Raw genomic sequence first — 26,285 nt, 5'->3', positions numbered from 1 at the left:
TTGACTATTGCTTCAGCATTCTCAGATATATTAACCAAGTTCCAGTAGATGCCGTTTAAGAACTTCTGGCGGTATGTGTCGAAGTGCACACTGGATTTGTAGCCGCCGGCCAAAAAATCTTCCCGTTTGTAGACTGGTGACCTTTTGTATGCCCAACGCGGGTGTTGGCGCAGCGGGTGGATGGCTTCGAGATCAGGTCCCAGGTCTCGCATGGCCACAGTTGGCTGCAGAAAGTTTCGAGAACTTTGTCTAACTGTGTGACGTATCTCAGCATAATTTCGGCCGAGGTTTCTAGACCAAATCATCAGTACTTTCAACATTGATCCATCTGGGATCTGCATGTAGTTTGTAGGTGTTGGGGGACGGGAGGCATCTGAACCCACCCTTATCACCCTGTCGGGTTGCGTCAAGGTTGAGGCAGGAGGCGACAACCCAATTTATTCCAAATAACAACTGGAACACGGAGATTTCCATTTTATCCTTCCACAAACTCACAACGTCCCGTAAAAGTCTGAGGAGGTTGTTGCTAAAGTGTGTGGAAAGACGTGGCATCTGATGGGATGTCTTGATGAAGTCGAATGGGGAGTCCAGTTTCGATGAGAAGATCGAAAAGGCCTCGTGTATGAATGTCTGCAGGCCCTCAGCCTCGAGAAGCAGACCAGCGCGGCTTCTCGCGGTTTGAGCGGCAGTGCAACTTTTCCCGATCGACGACTGCAGCTCCTTGACTCTGTCATGGACGAGTTGGGGTCTGTCTTTGCCAGGGACGCTCATGATCTTTGGATGAAGGAGGTCAGCCGGGAATCCGTAGTCAGCCAACTTTATTGCGCACGATATCGTACCTCAACGGAACTGTAGTAACAGTGGACAAGGTCAGAGAGCTTCTCTATGGTTTTGCCTCGTCTTCTCCAATGGGTAGCCCACTTGGAAAGTGTTTTATTCCTCTCGATGGTGCTTGAGATGTCTTCAAGTATGGAAGTTGCGTCCGACTTAAAGTATTCATGTTTGTTCAGCACGATGATGACGTGGGGAAGTAGAGGCTGGTTTGCTGAGGTTTCTATCGCGTTCGAAGCCCAGGTTATCAGTTTCTCAAAGACCTGCTCGGCTACCCTGATAAGCGTTAGCGGGAGCAACGATCAGGCCTTCCGTGGGTTTCGGAAGATGGCTAGAAAATGACATACCGTGGGTTGTGCAGGACAAATACGATGACATCCGAGAATGCATAGATCAACCGTGGGTAAAGGTGGGTAACAGCGAAGCCTCGGGTCATCCCTGTATCTCCGACTGACCACTGGAGTTTGTACTCAGAGCTGGATCCGAAGGCCTTAAAGTAACCGTCGTCTTCCATCTCATTTATCTTTTCCTCTTCCATCCCATTTATCTTTTCCCACCCCCTCCTCTTTGACCTGAATTTCGCACCAGCGGGATCGAGTTCGCCACCATCCAAGCCTTCGCAGTCAACCATCATGATTGGGCCACCGGTTTGGGCGGTGCAAGGATCGAGGTATAGATGTAACGGGCTGTGCCTGAGGTGGGCCTCGGTAACCCTCGGCCAGCTCACGTACAAGCACGGTCCACCGAACCCCTGGATGAAGCTATTCCCAGTTGCCCCACAGCGCACCGAACATTCTAGCAATGCGCTCGGGCCATCGCGCTCGCGATCATAAAGCAGCCCCACGAGCTGCCAGACTCTCTCATCTTTCCGTTTCTTCTTCAAGCTTAGTGTACTCGTAGAGTCGTCACCAGTTAGTTGCAATATACTCCTGGGACCGTTACATTACACTAAGCTTCCTTCTTCTGTTGATTTCAGAGAAGGTCTGCGTCGTCAACGAGGCGGCGAGACACCCACGGTTCAACGATACATTAGCGAAAGCCCTTGCATCGAGCGAGGCACCACGGTTCCGCAAGACACCGGCGAGATCGACCGGTTGAGCGAAGAGCAAGATACCGGCACCAACCGGTTGAGCTAACGAAGCAACTCCTGTCCTCCTCACGTGGACAGCCGAGAACGAAGAGGCTCGCGTTGTCAACGAGGCAACGGAGTAACACCCGGGCTGTGAGCTTCGGCGGCACAGGAGGGTACCGAATCCCACATTTCCAACCGTTACGTCACAAGGGCGAAAATCTCGTGCCCAAGGGAGCCGAGTAGCCGGACACGACCGGAACACGACGAGAAGTCCTCCATTGAGCGAGGCACACGACGGAAGAGACCTAGAGGTATAGCATCCCTAGCTCAACAAACATCCCGGACAGGATGTCCGGAAACGACGACGCAATGACGGACGGACAGGAGACTTCCCAGCTGGCTCGGCTGGTGCAGCTCCTCACCACGCAGCTGGAGACGATCCAAACCGGGCAGTCGGAACAGACCCGGCGGTTCGCTGAGATGGAAGTGCGCCAAGCCCAAGAACGAGAGGAAAACCAGGCGCACATCAAAGCCTTACAAGCGAGTCTTGCCTCTCTCCGCACAACTCCAGGCGGAAACACCCCGCGATCACCTTTGCCAGCCGACCTAGCTCCCCAAGCGCCTCTACCCCCACCTGCAATGCCCGCGTCAACTGGCCAGACAAAAAAAAGACCGACGTTGCCAGACCCTCCTCGTTTCGATGGGACCCGGAGGAAATTCCGTACATGGAAGCAAGAGATGGAAAGTAAGCTGGAGGCTGACGGTCCAGCAATTGGGACTGAAAGGGATCAGTTCTCCTACATCTTTGCCCGCCTCACAGACGGACCCCAGGCAATGGCTGCAGCCTTTTATGAACATTGCAAACAGAACGGAACCACCAAGCCGCTGGAGTTCTTGCGCTACCTAGCTACCTGCTACTCGGACCCAAACCTCTCCCAGAAGGCCCTTGACAGACTGGGTTCGATGACACAAGGAGACAGGGAGTCGTTTGCCTCATTCTTGCCCAAATTCGAAAAGGAGCTAGCTGATGCGGGTGGGGCTGGCTGGACATCAGCGGTCAAGATCAGTTATCTCAAGAAGTCACTTAACAAGGAGATGCGGAAGGAGCTCAAGGGCCAGCTCAATATGCCCGAGGAGTACCACAAATATGTACGCGCTCTTCACGACCTGGGCGCTAACCTTGACGAGTTCCGCGTTTTTTCCCAGCGGCACAGCTCCTGGCAGACCGCCCAGAGAGAGGCCCAAGCCAGAGCCAAAACCCCCCCTCCCCGCGCCGTGTCCCCGGACGCAATGGACTGGGAGCCTACGAAGATCAGCAAGGCAGTCCAGCGCCAGAACAAGGAATTAGCAGGCAAACGAGCGAAGTGGGTCGATGAGAGGGAGATGGCCCTGCGTCGCAAGGAAAAACGGTGTCTACGTTGTGGCAGGGACGGCTGCTGGATCTCGGAATGCCCCCTTCTCGCCCCAAAGAGACACAGCGACCCCCGCCAGAAGCTACCCGAGCACTACCATGACTTCCTGCCACTGTTCAATAGGGAGCAAGCCGACCAGCTACCTCCCCACCGACCAGGTATAGGCCATGAAATTCCACTGGAGAAGGACACGAACGGCCAAGATAAAGCTCCTCCCTGGGGACCGCTGTACGGCATGACGAGAGAAGAGCTGATCGTCTTACGGAAGACCCTGACGGAGCTCCTCGACAAGAACTTCATCAGAGCAAGCAGCTCCCCAGCATCCGCGCCAGTGCTGTTCGTCAGGAAGCCGGGTGGTGGTCTTCGTTTCTGCGTCGACTATCGAGGTCTGAATGCCATCACCCGCAAGGATAGGTACCCGTTACCTTTGATTGGCGAGACATTGCGATCTTTGTCGAAAGCAAAATGGTTCACGAAGCTGGATGTGATTGCTGCCTTCCACAAAATCCGCATCAAAGAAGGAGAAGAGTGGAAAACAGCGTTTCGTACTAGATATGGGCTCTACGAATGGATGGTCACCCCCTTCGGCTTGACCGGCGCGCCAGCCACCTTTCAGCGGTACATCAACAACACGCTTCGCGAGTTCCTCGACGAATTTTGCTCGGCCTATATTGACGACGTGCTCATCTACTCGGACGGCTCCCTAGCCGACCATCGGAACAAGGTGCGAAAGGTCTTGCAGAGACTTCAGGAGGCCGGACTGCAAATCGACATCGACAAATGCGAGTTTGAAGCGAAGAGCGTCAAGTACCTCGGCTTTATTGTTGACGCCGGGAAGGGGATCCGAGTTGACCCAGAGAAGATCAGGGCAGTGGAACAGTGGGAGCGCCCAAAGTCCGTCAAAGGAGTCAGAGGGTTCATCGGGTTTGCCAACTACTATCGGGAGTTTGTGCCCAACTTCTCGACTGTCGCAATGCCCCTTACTGCATTGACTAAGAAAGGAGCCCCCTTCCTCTGGTCAGACCAATGCGAGGAGGCTTTCAAGCGGCTGAAGACGCTCCTTATTAGCGCGCCGGTCCTGGCTCAGTGGGACCCCGATCGGAAAACAATCGTTGAGACAGACTCATCTGGCTATGCAATCGGCGGAGCCCTCTCTCAATACGACGACGAAGGAGTCCTGCGACCAGTGGCATTCTTCTCGAAAAAGAACAACGCGGCAGAATCGAACTACCCAATCCACGACAAGGAGCTACTAGCCATTGTACGATGCTTGGGACAGTGGGATGCGGAGCTACGAAGCGTGCCGTCTTTCGAGATCTGGACCGACCATAAGAACCTGGAGTACTTCCAGAAAAAGCGGCAGCTTAGCGAGAGACAAGTTCGTTGGGCAGAGTTGCTCGCACGGCATAACTTCACTCTGAAGTACCGGCCTGGCAAAGATGCAGTGGTCCCGGACGCGCTCTCGAGGAGGGAACAGGATATGCCCCAGCACGCCGAAGATGAACGATTGATGGGCCGCTGCTTCCAGCTGTTGAAGGCGGCGAGAGGCAGAGCACTCCGTGTTAACCGTGGCGCGGCCGTGGTAGTTCGAACCGGTTTTGTCAAAAACGGCGATTAGGACGGAGAAACAGACGATGTGGCAGACAAGTCAGATCCACCGGAGAACCCGTTCGCCGACGGCCCGTTGAAGGACCTCTGGAATCAGGGGCTAGAGGCAAACAACCGCTATTGGCTCATTCGGAAGATGGTTCTCGATGGCGAACGTCAGTTTCCAAGCCAGTGGGGGTTGCCCATCTCAATATCTGAATGCTCTATCGACGAGGGGAAGCGGCTTTGTTGGCGGGACCGCATTTGGATTCCCTACTTGGAGCCCCTGCGCACTCGGATAATTCAGGAAACCCACGACTCGACGCTCGCCGGCCACCCAGGGAGAGATCTCACCAAGTCCTTTATCAACCGGAAGTACACGTGGCCGGGGCTCAGTCAAGATGTCCGGAGGTTCATCCGAAACTGTAACGTTTGCGGGCGAACGGCTGTCTGGCGTGAAAAGAAGCGAGGACTACTCAAACCACTGCCCGTCCCCGGGCGGGTGTGGTCGGGACTCTCGGTGGGCTTCGTTGCCGGCTTGCCTCCCTCCGGCCCGGGCCGGGCGACGAACATCATGGTGATTACGGAAAGGCTGTTCAAAAATGTGATTTTCGAGCGGATGGCATCAATCACCACAGAGGCCGTGGCAGAACGCTTAGTAGACTCCCTGATACGCCATCATGGTTTCCCGCGTGCGATCGTTTCAGACCGAGGGCCGCAGTTTGTGAGCTTGATGTGGAAACGGATCTGCGAGCTACTCAAAATTACTCGGAGATTGTCGACGGCGTACCATCCAGAGACAGACGGAGCGACAGAACGGATGAATCAGGAAATCGAACATTACCTCCGTTGCTACACCACGTATTGGCAAGACGACTGGGCCGACATGCTTCCAACTGGGATGTTGGCCATCAACAACCGTGACGCAACGTCAACAGGGATCAGCCCATTCTTCGCATCACATGGGTACCACGTCGACCTCGTGGATCTCACCGATGACAAGGAACAAGAGGAACCCCTTCGTACAGAGGGGCAGTCGCCGGTAGCCAAAGGAGAAGCGTTCGTCGCGCGACTGAGAGAGGCCACGGCGTATGCCCAAGCAGCTATGGCATCCGCACAAGAGCGGCAGGAGGAGTACGCCAACCAGGCACGACAGGTCGCAGAGCAGTTCCAGGTGGGAGACAAAGTCTGGTTGAGGCTGAGGAATGTCAAGACCACGAGGCCTTCGAAGAAGCTCGACTGGCTCAACGCGAAGTACGAGATTACCGAGGTGATCAGCTCGCATGCCTACCGGCTGAATACGCCCCCCGGAATACACCCTGTCTTTCACGTCTCTATGTTGAAAAGAGCCGCCGACGACCCATTACCGTCGCAGGTTCAGGACGACACGCAGCCCCCAGCCATCATCGCTGAAGACACTGGGGAACAGGAGTGGCTCATCGAGGAGATCCTCGAAGCAAGACAAAGAGGGAGGGGCCACCAAGTGCTGGTTAAGTGGGCAGGTTATGTCCAACCAACCTGGGAGCCATTGAGCGCCTTCCTAGACACGGCAGCGCTGGACAAGTATGAGGCAGAGCACGGGAAGATCACGCAGGACCTTGATGAGGATCAAGATAGAAAATACCCGATCGAAGAAATCCTCGAGGTTAGGAGGAGAGGGAGGGGTAAACAACTCCTAGTCAAATGGACAGGCTATTCACAGCCTACATGGGAACCCCTAGCGAACTTCTTGGAAACGGATGCTCTAGCCAGGTTCGAGGCTGCTCATGGGAAGGTTAGGGACTGACAAAACCTCGAGGAGGAGGGGAGGAGGGGGGTAATGTAACGGGCTGTGCCCGAGGTGGGCCTCGGTAACCCTCGGCCAGCTCACGTACAAGCACGGTCCACCGAACCCCTGGATGAAGCTATTCCCAGTTGCCCCACAGCGCACCGAACATTCTAGCAATGCGCTCGGGCCATCGCGCTCGCGATCATAAAGCAGCCCCACGAGCTGCCAGACTCTCTCATCTTTCCTTTTCTTCTTCAAGCTTAGTGTACTCGTAGAGTCGTCACCAGTTAGTTGCAATATACTCCTGGGACCGTTACATAGATGCACACCCTCAGATGTTGGATGATTGCTACCCCCACGGCCGATAATGGGGGACGAGTGTTTCTGTCCAGGAGTAATATCAAGGTCGATCAGGAGCTTGATCAGGGAGCTTTTGCCCGCTCCTGTCTCCCCAACGAAAGATACAAGGCTAGGTGTCATGCGCTTTTGGTCTTCGGTTGACCCCCAGCTGTTCAGAATTTCGGAGAGGCGCCCGTAATCGCAGAGCACAAGGTGGCTGTTTTTGCCGCGACCCCGTCTCTCGATTCCTGATATATCCTAATCTTAGCATTTGCGCAGTTACAAAACACTGGGTGTTGGAACCGCTCACCGAACCAAGCCGTCATCGCATCATTGTGATGGAGCTTCTCGCGCATTATCTCATCCGCTGGCGGTGTCAGTATGTTCTTGACCTTCTCCGTTACCTCCACATAGGTCTTCTCGTGTGCGACATGTCCTGGTTTGTTCTTTTTATGCAGCAGTTGCTTTTTCTAACATTCGTTGCAGAACGCGAGGTTGCAAGCACGGCAAAGCCAAAGAATAGGGCGTTCCAGCTCACAATCCTCGCATTTCTGCGTGCGGGAAGGGCCCAAGCCGATTGATGTATCAACGCCCGAAGCCTGAACACCCGAAGCCTGTTCCTTGGGGGGGAGAGGCAGCGGCGGAGCCGGGACAGTGTTACGTTTAGCTTGCCCCAGTGACGCACATGGCTCGCCTTGGGGAGGAGGAGGCTCCCAAGTTCCCCGCGCGGAAGTGAGACTTGGAACTCGAAAATGCTCCGACTGTTGATTGGCAGGTGGTTGGAGCGAAAGATCCACCCCAACATCGTGTTCTCCTCGACTGGCCAGCGAAATGTGGTCTTCGGGCGACCCTGGCCAGGCTTCCACCCCGCGGTCCTCCATTCCCGAACGGAACCGGATTCTGGTGTCATGGTGTCCGGTAGATCCTCCGCCAGCTAGCGGAAGTATCTCCGATGACTCCATGTCGCTTGATCTCACGGGTATGAGCTGGGGAGCGTAGGATGCTTCTTTCTGGCGATGGAGACGGTGAAATAGTCGTTTCATGGCGGATAAGTAACCCCGGGACTCGAGTTCTGCGACACCGAATGTAATTACCTGGTAGGTAGGTCCCTAAGGAAACGAAATCGGGCAGTGCCCGCTACTGTCTACACAGAAGGGATGGGAAAGGAAAAGGAACCGGGGAATTTCTGCAGAGACGACATGTAGGTGAAGACTCGGAAACCCGTGTCGCCAGGGCCTTCTTCGGGCAGTAACATCAGCCCAACCTTACTTGGAGTTGAGGCGACCAGTCGTGTTGATGGGCTACCTCTAGCTGCCGCTCTCATTGGTGCAGGCCGACCCGCGACACCACATGCGGATTTGCCAGTTCAACTAGGTAGGTACTACCTACCTGTCAGAACATACAATATCAAGGCGTTGCAACCCTTTTTTTATTCCAGGGAATCCAGAGTACAGCATTTTTGATGATTAATCCCACCGTGACGCGCCAGATTTCGTCCAGGACTTAGGACCGGGAAGTACCCACCCACGGGTACCCGTGGGCGGCCCAGCGCGGCTAGCATAGGTACATGTAGGTATCCCGCCGCGTCCGAGACTGACCAACCTGGAACTGCAGGGACTGTCTTTCCACGATTTGTGCCGCGTTGGCCGCAAGGGGTCATCCCCAGTCGGGTAAAAAGGACAGTGCCCAATGGGAGTGACGAGATGGTAAAGTGCAGAGAGCGGACACAGGGGGCAAAGTCCCATTGAGCAACGAGAATAAAGACAAGTCGCTACGGCCCAAGGCACAAAAGAAGCCTGTGATAGCGGGGACCCAATATGGGTTCGTGACCGAAAACTGGGCCATATTCTGTTGATAAAGGGAGCCGTAGAAGATGGAGAAATGGGAGTTGGGTCCTAGAGAACTCTCTGCTGGCAGATTAAATGGGTACGTAGTTGCTAGCTGACATAGAGGCTGCAGCGATAGTTCTGTAGCTAGGTAGGTACCTTATAATGGCTTTTCCATGCCTTGGTCGGTTGGCCCCAGTTCCTCTCATCTGATCTAGGACCGAAAGCTTCCTCTGTGATTTCAGCTTTGGGTCACATGTTAGCTACCTCCCCCTTAATGGTTCTACTATCGAAGCCAAGAAAACCAGCTAGAAATGTCATACTCACGGATTTAAAGGATTGCGGCCAATGGTAGCAGTTTCATGACCCCGGGCCGCACCGGCACACAACCAGAACCGGGCGGGGAAGACACGAGTGAGTGCCTTTTAACCAGGGAACAATATCCAGAAGTTCCATTCCTACTGCCCAGGTGAGTTAGAAACCGGCCTCCCATATTTTACGGCAAATTAAGTGGGTGTACCATCTGCAGAATCACCTGGGTTGCAACCTTGTATTCCACGAATGCCGGGGCTCAACCATAACATGGAAGTTAGCACTCCTTTCCATATACCGAGATAGAAACACATAAATCACAGCCTCCCCCGCTTGAGCCTAGTTTCCATCACCCGGAACAGCCACCCCCAAACCTTTCCTCAGCTCTAATCCACCAAGATGAATCTCCCCGCCCTCTTCCGCGCCCTGCTCCTGCACACCCTCCTCACCACCACCCTCGCCGCCTCCCCCATCCGCAGCATCTTCCTCTTCAAAGACGTTCTCAAATCCAACACCACGGCCCTCACCACCTCAGGCTTCAACACCCTCATCATCTTCGGCGTCGGCGTCCTCCCCAACGGCGACATCATGTACTACTCCAACACCCCCGGCAGCAGCGACACCCTCCTCGCCTCAGCCGGCGCCTACGTCGGCGGCGACGCCCTCGCCGCAAAAGTCCAGTCCTTCAAAACCGGCCCCGACACGCTCGTCACCCGCGTCGAGATCTGCATGAACGCGCAAAACATCCGCCAGCTCATGGCTAATCCGGGAGCCGGTGCCAACACCCCGCTGTACCGCAATTTCGCGGCGCTGCGCGCGGCGTGGGGGCTGGATGCGGTCAACAATGATGATGAGAGTATCTACGACTCGGCCATTACCGTGGCGTTCGCCAAGATGCTCGGGGCGATCGGGTATCGGTACACCATCGCGCCGTATGATGCGGGGCGGCTGGGGTTTTGGGCGGGGGTGGTTTCGGGGGTGAATAGGGAGAGTACGGGGTTGTTGGATCGGGTGTATCTGCAGTTGTATGATGGCGGTGCGAGGAATGTGCCGGCGAGCTGGCAGACGGCGCTGGGGATGAAGGTGGTGCCGGTTTTGTGGGTGGTTAATGACTCGAAGCCGCAGTTTGGACAGAGTCCGGCGCAGGTGAGGAGTAGGTTGGCGCAGTGGAGTCGGGAGGCCCAGGTTGCGGGGGGTGGGCTGTGGAATGATTATGATATTGAGAAGATGGGTTTGGCGTCGGCGTCGTATGCGGAGTATGGGTATGTTTTGAAGGAGGTGTTTTATGACTAGGCAGGCCAGGAATGTTAGGTAAGGTAGTCTTGAGATTAAGTCTAATAGTTAAACCTTCAAGGTTTGCACTTGGCCATCGTTGTTAACAGATTGGGCTGTTGGTTCGACAAGGTGGTTAGGTTGAGGCCATAAACATCAAGTATCACAATTGGGTCACTTCTGGCCAAGGTGCTGCAATATGTGCATGCACATTGCAAGTCTAAAATCTATCCAGTCCAGATCCAACCATTAACCGCTAAGGCGGGCTATTATCCAAGCATGCCTGTGCCCCAAACCCATATTTGAGACTTGCCAGTCATTCATCAGTCATATACTCGTAAAACAGAACCCACTCCGTCACCCCCCTACGCCACAGCGCTCAACTCGTTGGGCTTGATGGTGCTCTCGACCGGCGCACAGGTGATGGTCCGGCTAGAGTAGATCTGGCCCAACTCCCAGTCCGGGTTCTCCCAGGTCTCGTCCTTGCAGTCCAGCGGCAAGTCAATGCTGCCACGGCCAGTGAAGGTGGTCCTATGCCCAAGTTAGCACGCTGAATTGTTAAAGTACTAAGATGGTCGGAACTTACGGGTACTGCGGGTCGTTATCGTCGCAGGTCCAGGTCTGGTTAACCCGGAGCTGGTTCGTCGGGCGGGCAAAGTCAAACTTGGTCTCGCCGATCCGCTCGGTGTCGTTGCACTTGTACGGGACGGTGCCGTAGAAGAAGTCGCTGAGCTGGTTGCTCGCTCCCTCGCAGTGGGCCGTGGTCTGGTCGCCGGGGTTGTACAAGTCGAATGACGCATAGCCCCATGAGTTTTGATGGGCGGGCGTCGTGAAGATGTAGGAAGCGTGGAAGTCAAAGTTCTTGAGCGTCCATGCGAACTTCTTGAACGACGTGTCTGAGCAGCCGGCCGGTGACTTGGCGCCTTCGGCAGGGCTGGGGCTCGGGACGGGGGAGGCGGAGGCGAGCCCGAGGAGGGAGAGAACAACGAAGGGAGTGCGGAAGTACATCTTGACGACTTGTGATCTTGGGTGGCTGTTGCTGTTTGGCGGTTGACTGTGGGAGGGAGACAGGAGAGAAAGGGATGTGAGAGTTGGTGGTAGATTGGATCGAGAGACGAGATGAGATGGCGTCAAGATATGATAATGGATGAGTGTAGATCTTGACCGTTTGGGATGTCAACTTGAACCAGGCTCTTGGATCTGCTTGTTGGTCCACTTCTTTATTGCTTTGGATTATTTCGACCCAGCAAAGGCGGGCAGCCGCTGAGTTATTTATACATATGTGCACTCAGATGCCGCATGCGTCAGATCGCCATCCCGCTCCAGCCGGACTACCTTCCTTGCAGCATCCAAGTGAGATGCGAGGTACGGTGGGATGTGGTGCTGCGCCAACCACGCGATGGAGGTGGCACGGTGGCACCGAGTGGACAGTGGAGGGAGCCATTCGAAGCGCCAGCCACTGTCCCAAATGGATTGAGAACTGCAGATCCCCTCGTGATGGCGGCGTGCCTGTGAGACTGGGCCACAAAATCACAAACACCAGCGGGAAAATTGGGTCCGAGGATCAACGGCGCGGACGGGACAGTGGCGGGGTCGAGTTGGTGGGACAAGATTTGGAAGCGGTCTTGCCCGACCGGACACGGAAGGTTTCTCCTTGAGAGCTCATAGGCGGCCGCCGTGTGCTACATGGGCTAATGCTGCTGCAATGGCACCGTCGAGCCGAATTTTCTCTTCTCGAAGCTCGTATTGCGCTGGCCGACATCGCGTAGATGCAGCAAGCCCGGCCTCGCCTCCGCAACGTTGGATTGGGAAAGGACCTGGAAGTAGCTGTTTTTGCGGGAAGGAAATCGCCGGTGATTGGTGTGGCATGAGCACTATGCAGGTGCGGCGGGGCAACCTGCCGAGCAGAGCTGCAGAGTGCCATTTGCCGGTGGCTGACAGTCGCCTGCCGCCTGGGTCACAGTGGGGTCTTGCCCTGCTCTTGCCCTGATTGGAAGCGAGTCACTGATTTTATTGGCTGAATTCAGCGCGGGTTGCCATCCGAGGTCCCCAACGGTTTTGCCGGCCTCCGGTTCTTGACCGCCTGGGCCGCTGACATCCGAAGCGACGTCATGGTGTTTTCGGTGCGCAAGAGCTCTGCAATGCTTCAGTCGGATGTGCACATGCCGGCCATCTCCGCTACCATTGTAAAGCCATGTCGAGCCATTACGAGATTTGAACCGGATACTGGAGGCCGCACACCTTTTCGTGGGACCGCTCAGAAAGAAGGCGCCTTGCTGCACAGAGACTGTTTTTTTTCTCCGGTGTAGGAGGCAACCCAGAGGTGCTGCACCAAACAGGCAACGGAATCTCCGCAACCTCGGCCAGATCAAAGTCAATGCAATGAAACAGGCAACACAAACACAACGGACATTGGTTCTGTTATCAGAAAGTATAATAAGACTTGTAGAACATTTTCACAATTTGCTCGGAAAAGCGTGCTAAACAGGGAAGGTTCCATTCTGAACTCTCTTCTTGTCTCCATGTCTGTTTCTGTTGCCTTTAGAATGATTCGAGGCATTTGACACATTCGACACCTTCCCCGACCAACGCCTTCGTTACCTCTACGTACATATCGTACCGTACGCTCCAGTTTCCAAGATGACAAGCCTACACGCCCGTCGGCGCACCCGGCAGCGCCTTGAGCCCTGTATGACGGTGTCAGTAGCGGTCCACCACGCCTCGGAGTTCATCTGAATCACTTACAACCACTGAAGTCCTCGTCCACAGTATTCGGGACGGAGCACTTGTTCATCTCCGAGACGCTCTGAGTCTTGAGCGTCGGGCAGTTGACGTAGCACGGCGAGTCCATGGCTCGCTGCAACGAGTCGCCTTTCCAGCCGAAAACGTAGTCCCCATGGGACCCGAATCCAGTGCTTTTGAGTGTCAGGATATTGCTCTTCTCCCTCTTTTTCTCCTTATCCGCCTCCCGTTTGATATCTGAAGGCCCCGGGGGAAAGACTTACACATCATTCATCGACCACACAAACGGCTGCGAACCATCCTCAGGCCACAGCTCCTTGTCGTTGTACTTGGACGTGTCCCAAATAGTCTCATACATCAACTGCGGCACGCGCACGGGGTGCGACTCGGGGCAGGGGCCCCCGCTCTCAAAGGTACCCAGCTCCGGGTACGACATGTGGCTCATGTGGTCCGGGCTGTCGAGGTTCTTGCCGTCCCAGCAGGTCGGGAAGCGCACGTTGGCCATGATGCCCGCGGGGCACGGCTCCTTGGGGAAGTCCATCGACTCCGGGAAGCGCGTCCCAGGGTCCTGCAGGCACGTGTACGTGATCTGCCGGAACCGGTTCGCCTGCTCCTTGCTGCGGTACGACGCCTCGCCCACCAGCATGCGGAAGCCCGTCTTGAAGGCCGTGACTTTGGAGGTTTGCTCGTAGTTGGCCAGCCCGTCCTGCATGTAGTACACCGTCATGCCCCCCGTCTGGCCCTCGAACCCGACGTTGGGGACCTGCGGCACCCGCTGGTACGTGCCGTTGCGCGCCTTGAAGAAGAGCACCGCCGTCCAGTAGTTGGAGAAGTCCTCGCTGAACTGGCAGGTCGTGCATGTGGCCTTTTCCGCGATGTCGCCGCTCTCTGGGTCCATGGTCACGTTGAAGGCATCCTGGTCCGGATGAGTTAGTCTCATTCTTGGCCCTTTTCCTTGTCTTGGGATGATATTATGAACTTACACCACCGATGATTTGGTGCAGATGTGGTGAGGGGTTGGAGCCCGGGGTGACTAGAGGATCGAGACGCTCGACGACGAGCTGCGAACATCCGAAGCGAAGCAAAGCTGACGCCGGCGCGACGAGCGCCAGCGCGGCCAACGAGTTCATATGCATATTGGCGTTTCTGGAGAGTGCTCCTTTTCGATCTTCTTTTCTTTTCTTTTCAATCAAGCCTGTGTTAGTGTTGCTGCTTCTCTACTTAGCGGACCTCGCTGGGCTGGTAGGCTATCTGATAACGACGGCAAAGACAATATCGTACATCTCTGGGAACGGGAAGCGCAGGCTTATATGCACTGCTTGCTGCCAGCATGCGTTGTTAATTATTCTTCACCGGCTGCGATCCGGCCGCCTCCCCTGAGCCGCCTTGAAGTTACACGTGGGTGGGGGGACGGGAGTAATCATAATCTATTGCTTTGATCGACATGCTTCTAGTGTGGAGCTTGACCCGGGTCAGTCTGTCTGAAGGGAAACTGCGTGGCGTTGAGGTGGTCGTGGTACAGTTCTGACCACCGGGCCTAATCTCATGGGAATTGCCGACCCTTATTGGGGTTTCTATGCAATCTATTTACTTTACGATTGTTGCATCTCCCGAACTTCCCGCCGAACGAAACCCCGCACGCAGTATGAGGCTGCTTGTTCTCGGATGATCCGGTGGTGATGATTGGTTCTGAAGACCCGGCTGGGCCAATATACACTGCTATTTTCCCGGTTTGGCGGCGTTGATTGTCATTGCCATGCGCCGGCTTGGGGGTCAACGCTTCTAGAAGGCTGATCGTGGTTCTTCTTCTCAGATCCGCATTTCAGCCTGTTCGTCTCTCCCTGCAAGAATGGCTTGGAAGCTGCATGGAAGCTGCGGAAGCTTCTTTGGCATAGGATGGAAGTTGATCGCAGTTGATCTCCACTTACGCAAATTCCTCCGGGGTCTAACGCCGTAATATGAGTCCGTGATAGTATAATTTACATGTGGTGAGTGGGAACTGCGACGCTACCTATTTAGCTAAGGTACCTACGGTATTAAAGTAAACGATAACAAGGTACTACCTTGGCCCCTAGCACTGCCCACAATGTCTTGAGATACTGGCGAACGTTTTCGGGGTTTCGAGCCTCGGGCGTCAGATCCACAAAGTCAACCTTACTGACAATGGATACCTACCTACCTAGCTTGCCTTGCATGTTGTATGCGAATGGAGAGTTCTTGCGGTGTCCTGTGCGGTGACCCCTGAATATCAATTTAAGTTGACTCTTCTTTACCTTAGGTACTGTAGTTAAGGCACTTGAAGAATAAACTGGCCGGCAAGGCTTTTCAACGCCATAGGTTCCGCATCATTTATCAAGAACACGTTTGCTTCCAACCATCCATTCATGATTCATTACTATGCCAATGTATATGCTGCAGTAGATACATGTACTTGCCCCTACTCCGCATCCAGAGGCGCCTTGGGCGGCGTGTTGTTGACCTGCACTCCGCCACGCTTCTTTTCATGACTATCAGGCATGGGTAGAGCCCATCCGCCCTCGCCTTCCGGCGTGGCCAGCCACAGCCTCAGTAAGTGACGCCGTGGTGCCGGAGGAGCAAAATCTGTACGCCTGTCAGTACGACCCTCAAACAAAACCCAAAGCCGAAGCGAAGTACTTACCCTTATACGCAGTCCTCGCATGCAACAAATGCGCGTTGCTCACAAACTGAACATCCCCCACCTCCAGAACCATATGCAGTGCCTCACGCTGGCACACCTGCTCCAGCACCTCCAACGCCCTCTTCTGCTCCTCACTCAACGGCGGCACCACGCCCGTCTCCTCAAACCTCTTCAAACTCCTCACATAATACGGATCCCACTTACAATACACCCTCCCGGCCCCCCCATTCTCCAAATACACCACCGGCTGCCTAATCCACTCCTCCTCCCCCTCACTCACCTCCCCCTTCCGATCAAAATACCACACCGGCCTCGTCAACAACTCCGCCACCTCCGGAAACTCCTTCTGCAACACATTCCACACCCTATGAACACTCACCACATCACTCTCCCCGCCCTCCTGCGCGCGATGCACGCACAACAACCCCACCAGATCCGCATCATCCGCATGGAAGAACTGCCTTGCCGCCGTGCGGTAGATGCGCACCGCGTGGATCTGCTCCGGGTCGTCGCCGACGTCTTTCACGTGGCCGAGCACGTGGCCGCGGCCGTTTTGCGAGACGGGGTAGCCGAGGTGGGTGCCCAGCCCGAGGTAGGCGACGGCGGTTTTGTGCGGGCCCCAGGTCTGGGCGGGGAAGTTCTTGAGCAGGGTGAAGCCTTGGCCGTTGAGGAGGGTGTTGCGGAGGGTGGTGAGGGTGGCGGAGAGGGTGGGCAGGGGGAAGGTGGACTTGGAGATGCCTTCGAGGGGGTGGTTGGAGGCGAGGAAGGTGTCGGCGGCGAGGGAGAGCTCGGTGATTTCGGAGGGGGTGAGCGGGTGGATCCAGCGGGAGGGGTTGGAGGTGAAGTCGGAGCGTTGCCAGACGGTGGGGCCGGTGATTTGTTTGGGGAAGGCGGAATAGGGCTTTAGGAGGTCGTAGAGGGGGGGGTGTTGGCCGGAGGTGCGGATGCCGTCGGGGAAGATGTGCCGCGGGGCGTCATCGTTGCGTTTGGGGGCGGGTTGGGGGAGGTTCGGTTGGGCCTCGTCGGCGAGAAGGCCGGGTGCCATTTTCTTTACTGTTGGTGTTGGTCTGGAAGAATACCGAAGGAGAGGGGATGGACTGGGTCGGGAGTTGTGAGAATAAGAGGCTCGAACAAATTGGACTAGTAGATAGGATAGTGGCCGGTAGGCTCCTCTATGAAGAGACAATCAAACTGATGCGGATGAACAACAAAGTGAAGTCAGGTAATTAGGGGCCGAAACCGCAGGTATAAGTACTACCCCGGATCCGAACACGGCACCGTCGGTTGTCGCCGGTCGGAAGATGGCGTGATCCCTTGATGGATCCATCCATGAGTAAGATGGGGATCCCTTTACGTTTTTAGCGGCTTGGTTACTGCGAGGTGCGTACAACCGGGTGTTGTGGCATGGCGATATCGAATTAGGGGATGACGTGCTTATTACCTGCCATGTTGTGAAAGCATGGCCCCGCAATTTCCACCTCGATCCTACAGAGGCTAGAATCGGTATGGCAGGAAGCAGATGGCTCTTGGGACGCGGGAATCTTTGTCCGGTGCGAGGGGTTGAGTGTGATGTGTTATGTAATAGTGCACTGCTTGACGTTGGAGTGCATTGTGGTGACCTCGGCCCGTAACACGGCTTCACGGCCCGCCGGTGGGCGGATGTAGAGGACAGCCCATTTTCTCTTGACATAAGAACCCTCCAAATTAGGAAATAGAGGGGTTAAGAAGCGCCAAGATACTATTGCGGGAGAAGTCGACGGCGAGGGGATGGAAGGTAGTCAGGATGCCTGCCATCTGTAATGTTCACTCTGCTGTCGCTACATCGGAGCGAGGGGGCAGGAGAAGTGTACCTACCTTGCTGGAGTGGTCTTAAATGAAGGGGTTCTGATTCATAAGCCTATCTTTACTGCTTCTGCCTCAATTTCTTCCTCTATGTCTGCAATGTTATCCTCCATGGCCTCTCTCCACCTCTGAAAGTCCTCGTAATCCCGCACAAAGTCGCTGTCTGCAAGCCACCAATCCATCAAAACAGTGCCAATTCTCTGGTCCAGGTCGCAAAAGAAGTCGACCTCAACGGCCTCGCAATGCTCATGCGCATAACGGAGCTCAACCACGTCACGGCCATAGTCAAACCACGTTCGCACAGAATCAGAATACCACTGGTGAGCTATCCAGTCAAGAGGCGCTCGAGCCCCAAACGGTTTTGCGAAAAATCCCAAGTTCATGCCGATGTCGACAGGACCATAACTTGAACTTTGCTCGAATCCCCTCGCCGTAGAGACACGCAACTCTTGAGTTGACAAATCTTCCAAGTCGATTTGAAGCCCGCGATCCATCAGAGTCTTCAAGGAGACTTTGTGCAGCACATAGCCCTGGGGTATACCCCACTCGAAGACGAACTCGTAATGGAAGTGTTCTGGCTTCAGGCCGAGGGATTGAGCCAATTCTCGCGCAGAATGGAGTCGGACGGCGGGTGCCTGTCTTTCGGCCGGAGACTCGATGAACACCACCCAGATATCCGCCGGTGATTCACCGTTGACATAGTGTTTTTGAAACGCACGGTGGACTGTATCCACGAGACGGTTGCTGACCGACACGAGAGCTGTGGGTATTCGGTTGTTCCGGTTGGCATGCCTTTGAAACTCGGCGAGTAGCTGGACCCCTGAGAGCGGGGGTCCCGTTGGGCCTCGGCCTGAGTTAAGCTGGCCGGCGTTGCTTTTGGAGTACGCTCGGGTGTAGATCGTGCCGTTAACCATGGTGTCGGGAAGTCAGGCAGATAAATATCAAGTGCAGCTGGGAGAGTCGAAGCCTAATGAAGGTTGAATGGATGACTTTTGTTTCGCCGGAGGCAGCCCAATGAAGGCCCAATGAGGGGGTGGCAAGCTGTTGTGGGTGATCACATTTCGGCGGCCAGAACAGCAAGTTGGACATTTAACCTGTAAAGAGCTCCTAATATCCATAGCCATCCCGCAGACACTATCATAATACAAACAAGAGTGAAACCTAACCTTGTATCCAAAAATTCCCAGATAATCATCCAGTCGCGAGATACTTTACAGGAGCAGCCTCTTCAGCGGATGCGCTTCCGTGTTGAAGACATATTCGTCCAAGCTGATCAAATCGGGCTCGCTAAACATCAAGTAGAAATACTTGAGCGTCTCGCCCAGCCAAAAGCTCTCCATCGAATCTGTCTGACTGGGCTTCCACTCAGTGACGGTAATATCGTCAAGAGCCGAGTTGGCCAGCGGGGTCTTGGTGTTCTCCTCGATGGCCTCGAACATCTTCCATGCCGACTCGAGCAGGTCCTTGCGACCGGTCACACGATAGAGTATGAAGACGCTCTCAATAGCTTCGGGCCGCAGGATGTACCGGGAATCGCCAATGGAAACAAAGCCCTTCGGGATCCGCTTGTGAGCAATGATTTCATCACCATGCTTTGGGTCCATGTCGCCATCGAGACCGGCCTTGGTCAGCACTGCCCGCCGCCACTTATCCTCATCCCACGGGCAGCGGTCGGCTGACTCGCAAGGCAGCATGTCGAACCACTCGGGCATGATGCCTAGCGGCATGGCCTGGTAGGTCCAGATACAGCCGTCGGTCAACTTCTCCCCCTTCTCCACGTGGGTTTGGTTGTTGATCAGTTTCCCGCCGAGGGCGAACATGCCCCCGGCAAAGCACACGAGGTGCTGCCCCTCGGGCCGTAGCTCCCGTACAAGTTTGTCGTTGTCGGCGCGCGACCTGACCAAACCGGAGACGAGCACGTCATTTTCGTCTGGCAGCATCGGCCGGAACAGGTTGTGCTGGATGGCGGTATCCATCGACTGCTCGTACATCTCCCGGTAGATCGGCAACAGCCCACCAGCGAGGGCATATGTTTTGGGCAGGTATTCGTACAGAGAATCGGCCATAGCCCCGAGGGTATAGTCCTGGTATCGGGTAAAGTCGCCCTTGCGGGCGTCGCCCACCACCGGCCACATACCCGGGAGGCGCGTGGTCTGCTGCTGCGCCTGGAGGAGTTCGATAATGCGCTGTACGGCATCGTACCACTTGGGATCGCCCGTCAGGATTGACAGGCGGATGAATTCGAGGGAAAAGGAACCAATCTCGGCGAGAAGGACGTGATCGTGGGCGACTTGAGCTTGGCCCCAGCCTGCTGCCCACGCGTTCCATCTCGTCATGGGCATCCGGTTGGGGGTGTCGAAGGCGACGTAGAGAAGCTCGCCGACTTCCCTGGCTTTGGTGAGCAGGCGCTCATCGCCGCTGAGGTCGTAGGCGGCGAGGAAGCCGCCTAGGTAGCGGATGTTGGTCTCGAAGACGTTGATGTCGTGGTTTGGGACCTTGTTAAAATTGATCTTCGATGCCGCAGCAACGGCGTGCTCGAACTCTTCTTTCAACCCCATGATCCACAGGGTGTCGAGACTGTCGACCAAAGTAGCCCCCCATCCGCCAAAGGGGTTGTGTCTGCCCCCGCTAACAGGGGTTAGCTCGTCGCTCATCCACGCAAGTTTGCGATACGACTTCCAGCATCGTTGGAAAGAGGCCAGAACGGCATCTCGGCGCCTGAGACGCACGTCGCGGTCCGCGTCGGACTCTGGGCTAAAGTCGTTCTGCACCTTGGGCAGGGCTAGCGGTTGCCCGGTTGGGAGGGCTCGCATATCCTTAACCGGGTACTTGGGCTTCATCTTGGCCCATTTTGACTTTATTTTTGGGGCGACGCCAGCGCCGGTACTCCAAGAATTGGTCAGCAACCTGGAGTCATTTGCATTGAGACGCTGGAAGGTATAAAGGGAAAAGAGAATGACGGCAGCGAGGACGAATGCCCATGTTTTCCGTCGTCCTAGCGCTGGCATCTTCAAGGATGATGTTTATCGAAGCGGATTGCACAAGCTACAGCCTCCGGTGCTACCGTTGCGGCTGTTGCGAGATGCATGATGCAGCCTTGGGTTCGGGTTTCAGCTTTGCAAAGTGCCGACTGTGCCGTGTTTGTATCGGGTGGTGGCGGGTTGAAGATTACGCCCTCGGCGTAAAGCGGGGGTTAAATTTCGCGGGTGGTAAGAGAGATGTGTAATTAAACATTGAAAGATATTGAAAAGGTGTGTAAGATTACGCCAATTCCTCCCTCCATTCATTTTCTTGGCCCAAGTTGCTGACTCGGAGATCTGGGCCACAATTTTTTTTACCTCTCACTTTCCACGATGATTTTGTGAGAACTTGAAACGATGGAAACAGCCTGATTAAGTATCCGGTAATTATTAAAAACAGACAACAACCAGAGAAACCACCAGGCCGAATTGGTCGGCTTGTACCCAATTTATACGCCCAGCCCAGCCAATATCCAGTCTCAACTCCATATGTGGTGTTGCGGAACCTTCTCATCTATTGGGGACTCTTTGGATCGATTCTCACCTGCAGTGTCCAGTCTCCACGCATGTAAGGGCCTGAATTAAACACCCCAGTGTATGAAGTAACTAGCAATGGCCGGCTGTAACCTTTAACCCGTACAAACACGGCTGACAGGTCGGCATTGTCCCAAACAGGTTAGCATTCGATGGCATCATTGTTCCAAGCAGACAGGGGAAATCTGGGCAACCTTCAGACATCATCTGCTAGCACCATGGCTCTCTTCATTGACTCATTATTATTCCCACGTTGGAAAATCGTGGTTCTCGAGCTACCACCATGAACGGCCCTATCGCGAACACGCTGCCTCGTTACGTTAGGAGCTTGGGACGGCGTGCCTGGAAGGTTGTGCAGGTAAATTGGCATTTGGGAGTGACTGCCTTTGGCGGTCCACCCGTTCATTTTCGAATCGTAAGTTCACCGGCTGCTCTGTCCTCATTTCTCATCTTGCAGAGATTAGAAGGCCTGCTCCTGACCTCCTGACCAGTTCAACGAAAAGTTTGTCAAAAAGACGGAATGGATCGACGAGCAGGTCTTCCAGGAGCTGTTCAGCATCTCCCAATCGCTGTCCGGGCCCGCTAGCACTAAGATGCTGTACTGCATCAACTTGATCCGCGGCGGCGTCATGTCAGCCGTCTTGAGTTTCCTTCTCTGGAGTCTTCCCGGCGCCATCGGCATGTACGCCTTGTCCATCGGAGTGGCCAGCATCGACGAGACCCTTCCTGGTCCAGTTTACGCCCTACTATCCGGCCTCAACTCAGCCACCGTGGGTGTGATTGCATTAGCCGCCGTCGAGCTATCCCAGAAGGCTATTACGGACAAGCTGACCCGGCTCGTGGTCTTCTTCACCGCCGCCGCCGGTATGATGTACAACGCACTCTGGTACTTCCCCGTGCTGATGGTCATCTCGGGACTTGCCACTGCCATCTTCGATTTCCGCTGGCTTCACCGTCCACTCGCAAAGATAGCCAAAACCGCAAAAAAGCTCCGGCCCGGACGCCAACCCCAACCCACCGAGACCTCTCTCGAATCGAACCCCCCACCCACCCCTGAACCCGACAACAACAACAACAACAACCTCAGCATCAACACCCCCCCGCCCATCCGCCAACGCACCCCCCTCTCCGACCTCCCCACCACCGAAAACCCAGGCTACACCCCCTCCCCAACCACCACCACCTCCTCCCCCCGCATCATCCCCCCCTCCCACACGCTCATCCTCCCCCCCTCCCTAACCTGGCGCACCGGCACCCTCACCATCGCCCTCTTCCTGCTCACCTTCGTCACCGCCCTCACCCTGCGCAGCACCCTGCCCCCACCGCCCCCCCTCCTCTACCGCCTCTTCGCCAACATGTACCTCGCCGGCACCATCATCTTCGGCGGCGGGCCCGTGGTCATCCCCCTTTTGCGGGAGTATGTAGTCGCGGAGGGGTGGGTGACGCCAAGGGATTTTCTGATAGGGTTGGCGGTGATTCAAGCGTTTCCGGGGCCGAATTTTAATTTTGCGGTTTTTTTGGGGAGTTTGACCGCCCTGGGTGGGGGGTATGGTTCGTTGGGGGGGGCGGTGGTGGCGTGGGTGGGGATTTTTACGCCCGGGCTGGTGTTGGTGCATGGGACGATGGGGGTGTGGAGTGCGGTGAGGAGTCGGAGGTGGGTGAGGAGCGTGTTGAGGGGGGTGAATGCTGGGGCGGTTGGGTTGATGTATACGGCGGTGTATCGGATTTTTGGGGTGGGTTATATTGATGAGGGGTTTCAGGCCGGGAGGAGTCTGGGGGATGATCCGTGGTGGGTGGTTATCACGGCTACGAGTTATGTTGGGGGGAGGTATTTTGGGGTGAATGCTCCGTTGGCTATCATGTTGGGTGCGGTGATGGGCTTGGTGAGATATGGTGTGGTGTCGGCTTGATGACTGGATGCTGTGGATGATGAGGGTCGACTGAAGCGTGTCTCGCCAAATCGCAATGCGAAGAGTGATTCCCTGGCGGGCGTGTGAGGAAGAAGTATATGGTTAGCTTAGGACCCATCATGGAAAGCGTATAGGTTGATGAAAGGGTAAAGCCTGGCTTGTGATGTCTTTGGGCGAACATTCATCCCCTCCCCTGCGTTTCAGATACGCGTGTCGGATGCCTTTCCCTCGTTGCCTCTTAAGAATTTCTCCAGCCGCGGGCAGTTTCTCACAAGACCGAGATTCAACCCTGGTCCACATCTCTCTGCCGGGGGATTTTCCGTTATGTGTATGTAGGCAGCCGATATGGTTATACCGATACGGGAGTGCCGGATTCTGGAAAACCATTGGTTGAATCGCTAACGCGTCGAAGCGTTGTTTATGTACTTGCCCTCAAAATGGTGGCTTCCTGTGCGCGCTATTGTGCCCCTCACCTTTCCCTCTCCAGTCTCTTCCACAGTTCCACTCGGCCACCGAGTACCAACACTGTTAAATCCCGTCTTTCACCATTGTATCCACGATGTCGTCGAACCACAGCCAGCACCCACTGACGAATAAAAGCCTGTCCGAGTTGTTGGAGAAGCTATTGACCGTCTTCGGGGTCGAGTCGATCTCAGAGGGAAGGGGGCTTCCTAGTCAACCTCTCCAGCATGAGATTGGGGGCGGCCCAGGTCACCTCCTCCAGCCTATGGTTGGCAATGACTTCCACATTCGAACATGGCGCGCATCTTCACCTTCCTGGAAAGCCTTGATACAGCTTGAGGTCAACCAAGATGACGGGACGTCAAACACAATATGTCTTCCCCCTTTGCGACGTTGCCCGCCTGCATCCTCAGTCAGAGGCGGCAGTCGCCACTGAATCAGCGCGACAGATGGCCAAGCTTCTCCGCTCCGCCTGGCCAGACGCCAATATTGGTCCGTCAAAACGTCGCCAACTCGGTCCACCCTTTGAAGAAAATCCTTACCAGCCGGATCGTTGCGTGCCGGATCGTCAACTTCTCCAATGGCTTGCTTCGAAAGATCTGAACCCTATCGGTGAAGGGATCTCCTTGGCTCACCTCAGGGATAATAGAGAATGGCTGTATCATCCCGTTCGACGGGTAGCGGTACGTTATTCCTCTTTGGCTGTTCGCATGATCGATACAAGAAACCGGAGCCAATGCCCTAACCCGTTTTTCCCACCTGCAGAGAAGCCTCACTTTTAAGCCAGAGGCAGAGGCAGACGCAGACGCGACACCCACTCCGGTACACGATCGCCGACACGACCAGAGACATGAGATCATGTCCTACGAATCCGATGCTCAAATGTGGTAAGCTATTCTCTCAGAGATACTATAACGGCACCGCCACCTTGCTAACACTGGCTTTCTTTGCCCACGTGTAGGTCTTTTACCGGCCCGTGTAACTGGGTCATTTCGTTACCTGTACTTGCCACGCTCCTCACCCTTATGACGCATCCGGGAAAGCAATCCAGTCCCCTGTCCGACAACCCCAATCGTGACTTGACATGGACCCTGGACTCGCTCCATGGATTCTGCAGGAAAGAAGGCCCCGAAGAAGGCAATCGCCACCTGTCGTGGTCATTGGGCACGTTTCCGGACCAATGGATCTTCCTCAACTTCATCTTCTACTACTTCACCCCGCGCGGCACGGACGCGAACGCGGACGAGTGGATTGGGTCCGGTATTCGCTGCGACCGTCGTGCCATCACAGTTCCCCTCGGGGGCCCTGGCGGCGAGGAGACATTCAGAGAACGGCGAGTCTGGTTCAGTATGCGTACTGCCACGGAATATAAAACCGGAAATGGCTCACGAAGCGCGGCTCAGTTGACGGGCCCGGCCACTGTTGGGTTTGTCCTGGCCGACAGCTTCCATCATAGGGTGAAGATGACGAAGGATGACTGGTTGATCCGTCTTCTGAAGCCTGATGTCGACCGCTGTCAGGGCGTAAAAGCTTTTCAAATGATGCTTTGGGAGGGAGTCGACCAATGGAGCAGCGGGTGGCACGCCACTCTTGACTATATTGACGGACTTTACCAAATACAGGTAGTCCTCCCCCCTATCTCCCGACAGCACTCCGTTACCCGTTGCAAAAGGCTAACGCTTCGGTGACACCAGGTCAGCGACATTGATAACAGCAACCCAGAGAAACTCCACGATCTCATGTTTGACCCTAGCGGCCAGCTGGCCAAGGCATACTTCGTGGCGGCCCACCTACTCAAGATCTTCCGCCAGCACATTGACGTACTACCCTGTTCACTGTACGGGATGTTGTCAAGGTGGCAGAGGACATATCCGGCCACAAAATCAGAGTTCTGCCCACGGTTCCATAAAGACACCCCATTGGCGCTGCTTGCAAACTGGGCCCGGCTGTATGAGTACACTGACGCTCGGCGTAAAAGTCTTGTCGACAGAATTGAGAAGGCATCGGTCGAGTTTTTGAACCGGAGAAACAATGTGAGCATTACCAGTCCATCAATCAGCAGACGGTAGGGAGATCAAGGAGGATATTCCGCTGTGCTAACAATCTCGCAGCTGATGATTGCCAGGAATACCATTTGCAAATGATGTGTGGAACCGCTCTGGGGGAGCCTTGTGGATGTCCAATGGGAGTACATCTTCCATCCTGCCTGCGACAAAGGTGAAAGATGAACCTAGTGTCGCAAGAATGAGGTTTCCAACAAATAGTGCCGTCGATACGAAAGCTGTAGGAGTTTTATCCGTTCTGTCTAGGTAGCTTCACCCCTGTGGGAACATAATGTTGAGTTAACAATGGAATCCCAACTACAAAGGGGCCTGTTTCGCTCTCAAATATCTTCACTGACGTTCAATCCATCCACGCTTTTCGTTCTGACCCGTAGGCCTGGTTGATTATGTGGTCTCCCACTAATCTCAAGAACCCCTTTGTCTAATATGTGCCTGGCGGGACGGCAGAGCAATCACCAGGCCGGCGGACGACTTTGACCATCAGCGGGAGACGCTATTCCGGAACGAAACCCTAAGGAGGCATGACGGTCTCAGCAAGGCGAAAAGCTCACTGCTCATTCAAATCCGGACGGGAGCAATAGGCTTACGGGACTACTTGTTTACACGGGAAGTCCCGGAGGTTCTGACGCCTGCC

The 26,285-nt window shown here is 55.2% G+C and overlaps 9 protein-coding genes across 9 annotated transcripts; 3 read left to right on the top strand and 6 right to left on the bottom strand.

The window, feature by feature from the left end:
• Window positions 1–7,374: 7,374 nt before the first annotated feature.
• F5144DRAFT_123937 (uncharacterized protein) lies at window positions 7,375–8,250 on the bottom strand. The gene has a single exon (XM_066782227.1). It carries the CDS (start codon window positions 8,050–8,052, stop codon window positions 7,480–7,482), a length of 573 nt encoding a protein of 190 aa, XP_066646692.1. The 5' UTR covers window positions 8,053–8,250; the 3' UTR covers window positions 7,375–7,479.
• A 1,296-nt stretch (window positions 8,251–9,546) lies between these two features.
• On the top strand, window positions 9,547–10,440 carry F5144DRAFT_590491 (uncharacterized protein; the record flags this gene model as incomplete). Its single annotated transcript, XM_066790160.1, has 1 exon — window positions 9,547–10,440. One exon carries the CDS (start codon window positions 9,547–9,549, stop codon window positions 10,438–10,440), a length of 894 nt encoding a protein of 297 aa, XP_066646691.1.
• A 344-nt stretch (window positions 10,441–10,784) lies between these two features.
• F5144DRAFT_482616 (uncharacterized protein) lies at window positions 10,785–11,427 on the bottom strand (the record flags this gene model as incomplete). Its single annotated transcript, XM_066785346.1, has 2 exons — window positions 10,785–10,950; window positions 11,006–11,427. The coding sequence occupies 2 exons, from the start codon at window positions 11,425–11,427 to the stop codon at window positions 10,785–10,787; spliced, it is 588 nt and encodes a 195-aa protein (XP_066646690.1).
• Window positions 11,428–12,913: 1,486 nt separating this feature from the next.
• F5144DRAFT_618747 (uncharacterized protein) lies at window positions 12,914–14,606 on the bottom strand. Its single transcript, XM_066791936.1, has 4 exons — window positions 14,145–14,606; window positions 13,425–14,077; window positions 13,165–13,334; window positions 12,914–13,106 (listed from the first exon to the last, which is right to left on the bottom strand). The coding sequence occupies exons 1-4, from the start codon at window positions 14,295–14,297 to the stop codon at window positions 13,069–13,071; spliced, it is 1,014 nt and encodes a 337-aa protein (XP_066646689.1). The 5' UTR covers window positions 14,298–14,606; the 3' UTR covers window positions 12,914–13,068.
• Window positions 14,607–15,598: 992 nt separating this feature from the next.
• Window positions 15,599–16,865, bottom strand: F5144DRAFT_484641 (uncharacterized protein; the record flags this gene model as incomplete). The annotated part of the gene is made up of 2 exons (XM_066785457.1): window positions 15,599–15,762; window positions 15,821–16,865. 2 exons carry the CDS (start codon window positions 16,863–16,865, stop codon window positions 15,599–15,601), a joined length of 1,209 nt encoding a protein of 402 aa, XP_066646688.1.
• A 519-nt stretch (window positions 16,866–17,384) lies between these two features.
• F5144DRAFT_123770 (uncharacterized protein) lies at window positions 17,385–18,718 on the bottom strand. Its single transcript, XM_066782226.1, has one exon. It carries the CDS (start codon window positions 18,574–18,576, stop codon window positions 17,710–17,712), a length of 867 nt encoding a protein of 288 aa, XP_066646687.1. The 5' UTR covers window positions 18,577–18,718; the 3' UTR covers window positions 17,385–17,709.
• A 1-nt stretch (window position 18,719) lies between these two features.
• Window positions 18,720–20,758, bottom strand: F5144DRAFT_123769 (glycoside hydrolase). The gene has a single exon (XM_066782225.1). It carries the CDS (start codon window positions 20,668–20,670, stop codon window positions 18,874–18,876), a length of 1,797 nt encoding a protein of 598 aa, XP_066646686.1. The 5' UTR covers window positions 20,671–20,758; the 3' UTR covers window positions 18,720–18,873.
• Window positions 20,759–21,348: 590 nt separating this feature from the next.
• On the top strand, window positions 21,349–23,185 carry F5144DRAFT_123758 (chromate transporter-domain-containing protein). The gene is made up of 2 exons (XM_066782224.1): window positions 21,349–21,631; window positions 21,708–23,185. The coding sequence occupies exons 1-2, from the start codon at window positions 21,500–21,502 to the stop codon at window positions 23,124–23,126; spliced, it is 1,551 nt and encodes a 516-aa protein (XP_066646685.1). The 5' UTR covers window positions 21,349–21,499; the 3' UTR covers window positions 23,127–23,185.
• Window positions 23,186–23,619: 434 nt separating this feature from the next.
• On the top strand, window positions 23,620–25,732 carry F5144DRAFT_609982 (uncharacterized protein; the record flags this gene model as incomplete). The annotated part of the gene is made up of 5 exons (XM_066791646.1): window positions 23,620–24,271; window positions 24,354–24,475; window positions 24,550–25,210; window positions 25,283–25,621; window positions 25,700–25,732. Exons 1-5 carry the CDS (start codon window positions 23,939–23,941, stop codon window positions 25,730–25,732), a joined length of 1,488 nt encoding a protein of 495 aa, XP_066646684.1. The 5' UTR covers window positions 23,620–23,938.
• Window positions 25,733–26,285: the final 553 nt, after the last annotated feature.

This window comes from Chaetomium tenue (assembly GCF_020726465.1).
Source record: "Chaetomium tenue strain MPI-SDFR-AT-0079 chromosome Unknown F5144scaffold_2, whole genome shotgun sequence".
In the NCBI taxonomy this organism is placed as follows: Eukaryota; Fungi; Ascomycota; class Sordariomycetes; order Sordariales; family Chaetomiaceae; genus Chaetomium; species Chaetomium tenue.
Note: the sequence above shows the minus strand (reverse complement) of the source record. Positions and strands in the feature narration are given on the sequence as shown.

Bases quoted from the DNA above. Each gene is read 5' to 3' on its own strand.
- F5144DRAFT_123937 (XM_066782227.1), bottom strand. From the start codon at position 8,052: ATGAAACGACTATTTCACCGTCTCCATCGCCAGAAAGAAGCATCCTAC.
- F5144DRAFT_618747 (XM_066791936.1), bottom strand. From the start codon at position 14,297: ATGCATATGAACTCGTTGGCCGCGCTGGCGCTCGTCGCGCCGGCGTCA. The intron at 14,078-14,144 runs GTAAGTTCATAA...CATCCGGACCAG, and splicing joins TGCACCAAATCATCGGTGGT to GATGCCTTCAACGTGACCAT. The intron at 13,335-13,424 runs GTAAGTCTTTCC...GACACTCAAAAG, and splicing joins GTGTGGTCGATGAATGATGT to CACTGGATTCGGGTCCCATG.
- F5144DRAFT_123770 (XM_066782226.1), bottom strand. From the start codon at position 18,576: ATGGTTAACGGCACGATCTACACCCGAGCGTACTCCAAAAGCAACGCC.
- F5144DRAFT_123769 (XM_066782225.1), bottom strand. From the start codon at position 20,670: ATGCCAGCGCTAGGACGACGGAAAACATGGGCATTCGTCCTCGCTGCC.
- F5144DRAFT_123758 (XM_066782224.1), top strand. From the start codon at position 21,500: ATGAACGGCCCTATCGCGAACACGCTGCCTCGTTACGTTAGGAGCTTG. The intron at 21,632-21,707 runs GTAAGTTCACCG...CCTCCTGACCAG, and splicing joins CACCCGTTCATTTTCGAATC to TTCAACGAAAAGTTTGTCAA.